Source organism: Engraulis encrasicolus, chromosome 21 (genome assembly GCF_034702125.1).
Source record: "Engraulis encrasicolus isolate BLACKSEA-1 chromosome 21, IST_EnEncr_1.0, whole genome shotgun sequence".
NCBI classification, from domain to species: domain Eukaryota; kingdom Metazoa; phylum Chordata; class Actinopteri; order Clupeiformes; family Engraulidae; genus Engraulis; species Engraulis encrasicolus.
In genome coordinates, this window is record NC_085877.1 from 27192175 (window position 1) to 27204674 (window position 12500).

At 45.2% G+C, this 12500-nt stretch overlaps 1 protein-coding gene across 1 annotated transcript in view; it reads right to left on the reverse strand.

The window, feature by feature from the left end:
• The window catches only part of LOC134437054 (mitogen-activated protein kinase kinase kinase 11), an 80394-nt gene that overhangs the window by 67407 nt on the left and 487 nt on the right, over nt 1-12500 (reverse strand). The window contains exon 1 of the mRNA XM_063186486.1: nt 11091-12500. This exon is cut by the window's right edge and continues 487 nt beyond it. Coding sequence (XP_063042556.1) covers nt 11091-11835 — 745 coding nt within the window. The 5' untranslated portion in view covers nt 11836-12500. The remainder of the gene's footprint in view (nt 1-11090) is intronic.

Consider the following 12500-nt stretch of genomic DNA (forward strand, 5'->3'; position numbering starts at 1 on the left):
GGATTACTTTGGTTTTGTAGGTTTTGGTCAGATGAAAAATAATGTGGCAGTGGTTAAAGCACGGTTATGTGTCGATGAATGCAAGTAATAGCAGCGTAACTGTTGTGACGGTGAAATACAGTAGGCCTATTGGTGGAGCGAAAACGGCATGAGTGAGTCGAGGGACAGGACAGCTGTCTGTCAAAACAGTGTCGTTGCCGTCAGAAGCCGTCTGATATTTGCGAGGTCCTCGCAACTACAAACGATGGAGTTGTCGTTTCCTAATAACGCCCACGCCATCGCAAAGACCCTGCACGAGTTTGACATGGATATACGAGTAAGTGAAAAAAAAAGATAACAAAAACTAGCGACGAAATTAACAAAGTAAGCATGGTCTCCGTGGTGTTATTGGATATCTAGTTGACATAGCGTAGGCGGTAGGCCTTACGGTAATTGTCATTCCAAGCGCATCGTCAGTAAAGCTAATATTAATTTGACCTGGAGGAACTTGAAGGTGTCACGCAGCAGCAGCATAAACACAATGCAGACATCATTCACGCACTGTGTAGGTATATGTGTGCGTGCGTGCGCGCGCGCGGGTGTTTCCTGTCCTTCTCCTCCCCGTCTCCTTCTCCTCCCTTCATCTCTTCTCCCCTTCACCTGTCTTCTGTGCATTGTCCATGTGCATTGTCCCCTTCACCTGTATTCTGTGCATTGCCCACTGTGTGTGAAGTGATGCTGTGTATGGGATATGAGGTTTTGCAGTGTTTGGTTGTGTGTTTGTTTGGCTAGTGTATGTTGAAAGTCTGGTATGTGTGTAACATTAGTGTTGAAGGCATGCTGTTTTTGTGTGAGTTGTAGGCCTATACTGTATGTGAGGTTTGGGTGATGGTGTGAGGTAATAGGCTAGTGTTTGGCTGTCTGTGCAGTATATGGAAATGGAATGAAAAATAATGAAATAATGAAAAATAATGAAAAATATAATTACTAAATAATTATAGAATAGACTGAATTATATTGAGTATAATATTTATATTGTTTATCTGTGTTGAGGACATAGCCTAGTTTAATAAAAGAATTAAAAGCATCATAATTAACGCATGGTTTATTTTGGTGAGAAAAAATGGCTAGTTGACCTTCCATTTGGCTAGTAAGAAAAAATGTCTACTAGCCAAATTGGCTGGTGGTGGAAAAAGTTAATTTAGAGCCCTGCTTAAGCCATTATTCTATTCCAGTGTGTGTGTGTGTGTGTGTGTGTGTGTGTGTGTGTGTGTGTGTGTGTGTGTGTGTGTGTGTGTGTGTGTGTTTGAATCACTTGCATCATCATGCATCATGCCTTTATCAGCACTATCAAGGCATTGACGTATCCAACCAAACGCTAACTATAGAAGAGGAAAGAGAGTGGAGACCCTTCACTGAACTGTATCAGGGACATTGGTAGAGATACCTCTGAGGAATGTCTATTCGAACTAAAGACGTACTTGTAAGTAAATAGGGGTAAAGACATGTACAATAACACGACAATCACTCATAATAACACAAACACACGCACACTCACACGCACACACAAACACAAACACGTACACTCACACATGCACGCACGCACATACACATAGGCCTACAGATACACATACACAATACATACACACACAATATAGGGAAGGCAACAGGGGACAAAGGGGTTAGTTGTCCCAGGCCCAGGGACAGAGGGGGCCCAAAATCGGGTCGTCATTCCATTGTAGGCTATATATTGGATGGGGGGCCCTTTCAGATGACTTTGTCAAAGCTGTCAGCGGCCCTGCACAGACACACACCCGCACACACACACACACACACACACACACACACACACACACACACACACACACACACACACACACACACACACACACACACACACACACACACACACACACACACACACACATACACACGGGCGCATACACACACACACACACAGGGTCCAGCACGGATGGATTCAGACAAATGCACACACACAGTCGCTAATCTAACACCCACTGACTGTGAACTCTTGACACCATTCTGTTAAGATTCTTTTTTTCACTACCCTTCTTGTTTTGCTTTGTTTTGTTTTGTTTCAACATGCTGCAGCTCTTTCCAAAACCACTTGATGACGGTCGACTGTGCTCCCTATTCACTCTGCCTCGCCTGACCGCCTCTCCAACAGCTTGCATGCCAAATGCAAGACAAAGCTGTTCTCAGCTGCTTTCTTTTAGTGAGCCTATTTTTTGACTTTTTTAGTTTTTGATACCTTAACTTTGATTTTCAATATTTACTGATTTACTGATTGTCTTTACTTTTTATGCTTTTTCTTACATTATTCACTGTGTTGTTATGCTTTTATCTGCTTGTGAAGCACATTGAACAGCTTCTGTGTATAAAATGTACAATACAAATAACATTTCCTTGCCTTACTGTATGCATCCCCTTCTCTTCCTCCTCTCCCTATTCTCCTTCTCCTCTCTTAATTCTCTTCTTCTCCTCTTCCCACCCCCCTCCAATCCTCTCCTCCGTTTCTGCCTCCTCTCCTATCGCCCCTTCTCTCACCCCTCCCCTCACCTTCCTTCTTCTCCTCTCCTCCTCCTATGCTATTCTTCTCCTCATTCTTGTCTCCCTCCTTTTGCCCTCCTCTTCTTCCTCTCCTTCTTCCTCTCTCCTCCTCCTCCTCCTTCTCCCCCTCCTCTCTGGGCCCTCCCCTCACCTCCTCCTCCTCCTCCTCCTCCTCCTCTCTGGGCCCTCCCCTCCCCTCACCTCCTCCTCCTCCTCCTCCTCCTCCACGAACGATATCTTTTCTCCTCCTCCTGCTCTCCTCCTCCTCCTCCTCCTGCTCCTCTCTGGGCCCTCCCCTCACCTCCTCCTCCTCCTTCTCCTCCTCCTCTCTGGGCCCTCCCCTCACCTCCTCCTCCTCCTCCTCCTCCTCCTCCTCCTCCTGCTCCTCTCTGGGCCCTCCCCTCACCTCCTCCTCCTCCTCCTCCTCCTTCTTCTCCTCCTCTCTGGGCCCTCCCCTCACCTCCTCCTCCTCCTCCTCCTCCTCCTCCTCCACCTCCTCCTCCTCCTCTCTGGGCCCTCCCCTCACCTTCCCATGACCCCTGGCAGTCTAGTGGGCTTCCACAGAGCCTCTAGGCAGGGGCCTGGAGCAGAGGATGCGGGCCGCCATGACAAACAAAGACACAGTGGAAACAAGCTGCCATTTAAAATCAGCAAGAGCATCAGGCCCTCTGGTAAAAAAAAATGGGACGTCAATATTTCAGAAGAAATTTATATAAATCCATACAAAGTATTTTACAACATGACGAGAGTCAAATTGTACTACTGTACAATTAGATGAGAGTAGAGTAGCTTTACTGATCCCAAGGGAAGTTCAGGTGTCAAATAGCACAAATAAACGTAATGCACTTAGACAGTATTCTTCACATGCCCTGTATGCTGTTGATTATGTCCTCTATTGGAAACGTGCATTGGATAAAAGCACATTAATGTAACGTCATGCAGTGTAATGTCACCTGGAATGCAAAACTATCCTAAACGGAAGGCCTGTTTTGAACGAAATGTGGAAACGTATTTGACTTGATTTATGACAACTCGAGACACTGGATTTGACAGCGTTGAGCTTTCAGGGGCGCTATTAGCTTTGTGGGAGGGAAGGCGAAATTATATGTTTTCATAGATCCTGAAACAGGTCTGGTGCCACCACTGTCTGTGTCTAATGTACAAACTGTACAAATGTCACAACAGCGTTCTGCACAGAACGTTCGTAAGACTTTGACCATCATCCGAACTTTGTTTTAAGAGCCGCTTTGATGGAGGTTTGATGAAAATCGATCATGTTACTTTAGTAACTGGAATCAAAGCAATCCAACACAGCCAAATTGCTCTTTGAAATGACATACAGTAAATATTTGATCAAATCTAACATTGCTTTTGTACACAGACTGATAATAGTCTTAAAAACTGTACAGATATGTTACCATGAAGGCCCACAGAGCTACATCACAGGCACACCAAAAAGTAAAGCGGTTTTTGGATGGCTGACCGAGCAACAGTGGCATAGAGAGACACTGCACACGACTAACAATCGTGTAAACAATCATCTTGTAGACTGGTGAAGTCTCCGTAGTGAGGAGAGGGTAGTGTGTATGACTAGGAGTAGTAATGTGGTCTCTCTCTATCTCTGTCGGATGGAGAACAGCACTGCTGGACTGGATGAGTTGCATCAGAGGGTAAGCAAACACATTCAAGACAAATAAAAAATCCCAACAAAAACAACAACACACACAAGTACGCAAGCACACACGCATGCGAGCACGCACGCACAGACGCACACACACACGCACACACACACACACATGGTGGTGAGACACACATCCACAGAGTACTCAGACGCACACCGACAGAGACAAAGGACACGCATACACGCACACACGAATACACACACACACACGCGCACACATATACACACACGCACACCACACATACGTACACACACACACACACACAAAACAACAGGATATTGCTTTCTTCTGTATTTGAGCTCAGACGACGAGTAGGGGCAGGTCCGAGACAAGGCTTCCCACACCCCCTAACACCACCACCATCTTTCCTCCTCTCACTCCCTCTCCTCTCTTCTCTTCTCTTCTTGTCGTTTAAGGAATTAAAAAACAAGGGAGCGGGCCTGGGGGTTTTGCGGGGGAAGACAGGAGACTGACTGGGGGGACCTGATAACATCTCATCTTCTCCCCACACTGCCTGCCACAGTGTGTGTGTGTGTGTGTGTGTGTGTGTGTGTGTGTGTGCGTGTGTGTGTGTGTGTGTGTGAGAAAGAGAGAGAGAGAGAGAGAGAGAGAGAGAGAGAGAGGAGGGGAGAGAGAGAGAGAGAGAGAGAGAGAGAGAGAGAGAGAGAGAGAGAGAGAGAGAGAGAGATCTGCCATGGATTCCATGGTACAACAAAAAACCCACATGGAAACCCCTGCTTTTTTTCCTGAAGAGATGGAAGACAAATTGGTGATTTCCATCGCTGAAACGTGGAAGAGAAGAGAAGAGAAGAGAAGAGAAGAGAAGAGAAGAGAAGAGAAGAGAAGAGAAGAGAAGAGAACAGAACAGAACAGAACAGAACAGAACAGACCGGAAGAGAACAGACGAGAGCAGAGAAGAAGAGGAACAGAGAAATTGAGTGAAAAAAGACAGAAAAGGTAAAGAGAAGGGGGTGGAAAAAAGGCAGAAGGAAGAGAAGAGATGAAAGGAGAGAACTGAATGATGGGAGAGGAGAGAAGTGACAAGAGACGAGAAGTGTGTGTGTGTGTGTGTGTGTGTGTGTGGGGGGTGACATGATTAAAGGAGATAAGAAGAGTATACTGTGCTTCAGTACCAGAGGCGATTCTAGGGTCAGGTGGGGCCCCAAGCGAAAATGCAAAAGAATGAACATTTGAACCAAAATCACCACTACTGTAGTACAGTGTGTTGTTATTCACTATCTAGAGGCTTGGGGGCCATAAGCGGTTGCCTGCCTTGCCTGGTGGCAAGATGCGCCTCTGTTCAGTACAACACACAGGAGAGGGAGCAGAGGGGTGGAAAAAAGGAAGATGAGACAGGACTAAGAAGAGGGGAAAAAAGAAGAGAGGAGGTTAGAGGCTGGTCAGGTGTGTGCGTGCGTGCGTGCGTGCGTGTGTGCGTGAGTGAGTGAATGAGAGAGGGGGGGGGAGACAGAGACAGAGACAGACACACAGAGAGAGACAGAGACAGAGAACGCATTTGAGTGAGTATATTGGAGCCAGCATGGTGTTGTTGACAGAAACAGAGAGAGACCAAAGATCAAACAGAGGTATGGCAGAAAATTCAACAATTATACCGATGTGGAAACATTCCTACGGCTAGGAGAGAGGGAGGAAACCGGATCCATTGAGGAGGCGTAAATGAAAGAAAAACAAACCAAGCCAAGAGAACGAGGACAACAATGAAAGTGAAAGAATGCCACAGGTAATGTACAGTGAAACGGGGAGGGGAGCATGCCAAGAACCTGGATAAGTAGTAATCCAGGTTAAATTAACCTTAAGGTAGGGCTGCACGATTATGGAAAAAATCATAATCACGATTATTTTGGTCAAAATCGTAATCACGATTATTGAATTTCACAGATTTTTTTGAAAATTATAACAAGATGAAATACAACCAAGAATGAATTATATACGGGATGAGCAAAATAAAATGAATTGTAATAATTATGTAAAGGCAATAGCATGAAACTTAGGTGGACAGATTTCTGGCCAGAAACACCAGCCTGTCAATATGTTCTGGCTTCAAGGACGCTCTCACAGGTAGGTCACTATTGCCACGATTAAATCACAATTAAAAATTCGACTTCGATTTCACTAATTTATCACGATTTTCGATTATTTTCGATTAATTGTGCAGCCCTACCTTAAGGTAAAACATCTATTAGAAGAGCCTGGAGTCCTGACTTTCTAAACTAAATGACACATGTGGGCTATCTATTACCAGATTTACCACTTCATGTAGGTTAACTTAGCCAGGCTTATCACTTAACCATGTTCTTGGACTACTCCCCAGGTGAACAAAACCAAACACACACAATACAATAGAATGACTGTTCAGGGAAAAGAAAAAGTCCCTGCCTAACCCATGGACCTAACCGCAGGAGAGCCAAGAAAATGTGAAAAAGCGGAAGGAAAAGTACAAGGAAGACTGTTGATGAGAAGGGAGATGGGAGTGATTCCCAGGTGTAGGTGGGAGTGTTCAGAGTGGTGATTTTAAAAGTGTGATAGTGAGGAAACCATACAGGTAGTGTGAATAGTAGAAACCTTGTTGTGCTGTCACCAAAATTGCAATGCCCATGTAGGGATCAGTCACTCAGGACCACCTCATTGCTTCCCATGGCTCAAGAGTTGGAACTTATCACTGGAGCAGGAATGGACTGCTGACAAGACAAGTGTGGTAGCCAGCTCTTAAACTGCAGAGGGCCATTTAAAACAGTTTTGTGTCAATATGTTGAGTTTTTCTGTATCCAAAGTGTAATCTTACAAAGATGGGTAAGATTAGCCTTGAATTGCCCATACTGTCTGTCATTCTGCAAGGCAATCTGGCCAACCATGTCCCTTTGCCCAAGAAATCTGGCATCAGTGACAAATGTCATGCATATGTCTATGAAGTCATTGGTCTGAAGATAATTTATGGCACTTGCTGATAGTAAAAACACAAGACATTACATTACACTTAGCAGACCCTTTTATCCAAAGCGACTTACAGATATTACAAGTTATTGGTTACAGTCCCTGGACCAGTGTGGGATTTTATTTGGTGCCATGCTCAAGGAGAGCACTTCAGCCATGGAGGAAGGAAGGGAATCGTGAACCCCCCCCCCCAATATCTGAAGTCCTAGTGGTAATCCTAAGCACTAGTGCACTGAGTGACCACTTTCATCGCTTTTATTAATGTAATGCAATAATTAAACATTTCTTTAATTGGATTGTGACAAGTTTCCCCTACACCCAGCACTTTACAGTCAAGGCGGTCACCTTGGCAGCACACGCCTTTCACCTTGACTGTCTGTGTCACTGAAAAAAAAAACTGATTTTGTATTGCGAATGTAATTTCCTAAGTTGCTTTACAAAAATGAATTTAGGGGCAGGGGGTAATATATTTCGACATAGCGCAACACAGCCTTGCCAATTATGATAGGCACATCTCCAATACCGGGTAACACCCCAACCTGCCGTGAGTAATGAATGTTCTGCGGGAAACACGGCAACGATTTTGGAACAAGCACAGGGGTGCATTTCTCGAAACCATAGTTGGTAACTGTGTAAGCTACTTTGTTGTTTGCAATGCAATTTCCCATGGGGCACCTAAGTCACGTCCTCTACTTCCTGGTTCATGGGGCAGGGGGAGTCAAAAAATAATTACTGGGCTTGAAAATGAGTGATTTTTTTTAACACCAATCCAAACCTTGGACCTCCACCTATGCACCACAAATCCAAAAATCACTCATTTTCAAGCCCAGGAATCATTTTTTTACTCCCTCTGCCCCATGAATCAGGAAGTAGAGGGCGTGACTTAGGTGCCCCATTGACAACTACCCACGTTTCTAACTGGCTGACTACTACGCTTTCGAGAAACGCACCCCAGGGTAGCCGATGAGTGATGGTACGCTTGCTGCACCAGCCCCTTTCATTTCCCTGTCATAAGTTATTTCCCCCCAAAACTTTCCGAGATCATTGAGCGAAGTAAAACAAGTGAAATTGAACATGGGGTTTTGCTTGGCTTCGGCAACGGCAATTTGCAGTCATAAGTCATTCGGTGTGGTAATTATTCACTTACTCAGAGTCTGTGGAGAAACAATGGGAAATACAGTGTGCGTATTGTGCAAGGCGTGTTATTACTACAAAAGGTGTTAATGGCATGTCAAGTGAACATGGTGATGATTGTGTATATGCCACAGATATACAGAGAGAGAGAGAGAGAGAGAGAGAGAGAGAGAGAGAGAGAGAGAGAGAGAGAGAGAGAGAGAGAGAGAGAGAGAGACCATTAAGGCAACTGTCAAGGAGTGTTTAACTGTTTATGTTATACTACTGATTCATGAGAGAGAGAGAGAGAGAGAGAGAGAGAGAGAGAGAGAGAGAGAGAGAGAGAGAGAGAGAGAGAGAGAGAGAGAGAGAGAGAGAGAGAAAGGAAGGAAGAGAGAATACAGGCATGACCCTGAAACCTTGCCAGAATCCGAAATGTCCAATCATTCAATAGGGCACTATGTAAGCAACAAGGCAATACAAATACAACTCACACCCTATACAGTAAAATAGTGAAAAGGGGAATATTTTGCTCACACCCCTTGTCAGTACAGAAACCTCGGCCTATACGAGCATTACAAATGAAGAATGAAAAATGCTTCTGTTTCGGCCTGAGAGAGGTGGGTGGTGGATGACGGAGGGAGGGAAATGAATAGTCCAGACAGCAGGAAGTGACATACAGGAAGTGATGTATAGGCTAAAGGAATATCTCACGCATACAGTACAGTACAGTACAGGCAGGTGGACGCCTTTGTTTTTCCAACCAACTCAACAGACGCCCGGCAGCGACATAAACGTAGTCGTACAACAAGCACAGTGAATGGTGCGGTGTTAATTCATCATTTAAACAATAAAATGTAACATTCACAGTGTTGATCATACTCCGTCAGTGTTAAAGAAATACTGTTATCGCATAAATACTACCTGAAAAGGAGTGAAGGGTAACGTGCATTTTGACTGTTTTTGACCCATCTGTAGTGATTTCACACATTTGAGGGTCCACACTTGTCATAGACTGTTTAGAAACATACCCTATCAAATCTTTTATGTGCCTATGTCAGTAAATAAAGGTACATCAAGAACATTTGGAGCTCAGCTTTTTACGGCATCCTGGTTGACTTCTGCACTGTTACTGATGTAATATACTGTATTTTGTCTGTCACTGGCACGTAGGCTTAGCCTGATCATCATTGGGCAAAGCTGTGTCACTAGGAGGGCACGGCCTGGCTAATGTAGGCTGGCAAATCAGACTATAACATGAAAAGAACAAACAGAAAACAGAACTAGGTTGGTTTGTCTAGTTTATTATAGGCCACTGCTCTGCGGTCCTTTGTCGCACTAACCTTTTTACCTTTTGTCACACTAACCTTTCTACATCCTGTGTATGAAATGCCAAAATAACTACACAAATACATGTACAAACACAAATATTGTTGTTGTTATTGTGGCACACAATTATTAACATTATTCAGAGATTATATGAGAATTAGGAATATATGGATTTAGTTCTAATTTTAATTTTCCGAGTGTTGAATTAACAATGTGTAGCCATAGGCCTACACGTGTTCTAAAACAGTGCTGAATGTAACTCTTTTACTCAGAGTTGATTAAATACTACATCAATTGGGACCATATCCGAATAGTGTTGAGTTAACATTGCATTTTTTTACTGTGGCAATACACTAGGACCACTCCATATGAGTTAGTTTCTATCTAACCCCCTCTGGACGGCACACATTGAAAAATGTACTATGAACTTTTTAGAGGAAACTTACATAAATCCAGATATAAAATTTACCACACTGTGTAGAGTCAACCCAAATGTTATCTGAAATGGAGTTGATTTTGGACTCTATAAGAGTTATATCAACACTGGTATTTTACTGTGTGGATGGCAGGGACACACATGGAGACGTGACCGGTGGCTCTTCCGGCCTCGCTGGCCTCTTGTTGTTTGTCAAGCAGGCCAGGCAGGCAGTCAGCAGTCTTTTCTTTTTTATTGCACAATGTGTTCTGGACCAGACTGCAAGGCAGAAGTCATTTTTAGATGCACACACAGTTCCGCTCTCGGCTGCTTGCACAGCCAGGGCAAACTCGTGCACTAGCCTATAGACTAGGGCTGGGCTAAGCTTGCATAATTAAAAACAACTTCCCATGCCCTTAATGTGAGCTTACAAGGTCAAGTGTTGAAGAGGGCTGACTATGAGCGATGAGAAATTGTGAAAATGAGATATTGTAAAGAACACATCACCATTTCTCTCTCTCTCTCTCTCTCGCTCTGAGTCCCAACGTCTTTCACTTATTTTGGAAAGGAAGGAATACAATATTTTTTTTAAATGTGGGTTAATTGTTTTGGCAGCAGGGAGTTGTCCAGAATACAGACCCAGTCAGCCTATGAGGTTTTGACTTAATGGCAAGGTAGGCCTGTCAAGCTTCAGATCACACAGAGAATAGGGTTCACCAGGATTGTGGGGTGCTCTATGTACCCAAAACGGCTCAAGGCCAGTCATAAACCACAACATCCAGTTTCCAAGGGCAACGGGTCACCTTGAAACTTCAAAACAAACTAAATGAGCAGCCATTACTACAGAATAGATACACCTGACTTACTTCACAATCCAACTGTTTTGTGGATCTGGTTAGGCAAGCAATAGTGTTCGGACAACGGACCATCAATATGGCATCTTCATGATTTATCTATTCAAGATAAAAGCGCGCGCGCGCGTGCATGCGAGTGTGTGCGCTAAAAAGCAAACATTGCAGTTTTCACAACGCACTGGTTGTTGAACTTACTGTTGTTTGACTTCAGGTCTCGGTGGATGACAGGCACAATGGCCTCGCTGTGCAGGTACAGCATCCCCCTGGCTATCTGCACGGCCCAGTTGACGAGGACGTGCGGGGGGATGCGACGTCCAGCCAGGGCCCGGCTCAGGGGGCCACCCGCCGCGTACTCCATAATGAGGCAGAGGTTTGGCTCCTGCAGACAAACCCCTTTGAGGGCAATAATGTTCGGGTGAGTGAGCATGGCGAAGAGCCGAGCCTCCTGGCGCACATTTTGGGCCGTGACGCTGATGTCCTCGTCCGGGTCTTGGCGAGCAGCCTTCACGGCCACCAGATCCCCCCTCCACGTCCCCCGGTACACTTTCCCGAAGCCCCCCACGCCAATCACCTCCTCCAGGCTGAGATCCCTAAAATCCACCGCCTCGGGTTCGAACTCGGCGACAACCGCGGGGCCAACGACTCCGCTGCCTTGTAGTTTGCCATAGCCGCTGGGCTTGAACGAGACGTAGTTCGAGGGGAATATGCCGACTTTGTTGTTTACCTTGCCCGCCCACCAACCCTCATCCCCGGATATCTCCGAGTCCCGTGACAGCACCTCCACCAAGTCACCTTTGCGGAGGGTGAGCTCGTCTTTGCCTGACGCTTCATAGTCGAAAAGCGCCGTCCACACGGGGTTGGTGAAGTTTCCCTTTTGCGACTCTAGATTCTTCCAGTTCGTCAGGCCGCCGCGCGCAAATATGTTCTTTAGCGGCTCCATGGGGCCTGTGGGTTAAACCGGGCTGGATCTTATGAGATATTGAAAATAAAGTACAAATGCGTACTTTATAACTCCGCTCTCCCTGTCCTCTGCGTTTAGTGGGCTCATCGGGCACTTGTAAAACCCATTCCGAGGCCAGGCAGGCAAACACAGGGTCGTGTTTAGCTGTAGCTGAACTGATGTCGCCGAAGAGAGCAGACATGGAATGCATATGTCTCCATATAAAAATGACAATGGTCAGACACAAGGGCTCCCTCTGTGCATGGAACTTGTCAACCGTGCCTGTGCGTAAAACGGCATGATTGACAATGCTAGTCCTGTTTAGAGTTCATGTTGTGCATAACTTCCTGGTTATAACTATGTCGTTACTACTGCATATCCAGTGTGTTTACTGGTTACAACTGCAAACCGGATATATCTATAAAAAAATATAGTTTGGTCTCTAATCATGAGATGGCTTTAGGACCGTCCCCGTTGCGACAGCACAGCGAACGAAAAGAAATCACAATGCAACAACACAAACCAAACTGCTGTGAATGTTGAATGGTGGCGCATTGTCTGGCGAAGTGACAGAAATAATCCCAGCTCGATTCAGTTGTCCATCTAGAGTTTTCTGTATTTTTAGTCGTTAAGTGCCGTGAGCACCGCAAGCAGGAAGCGGGGAG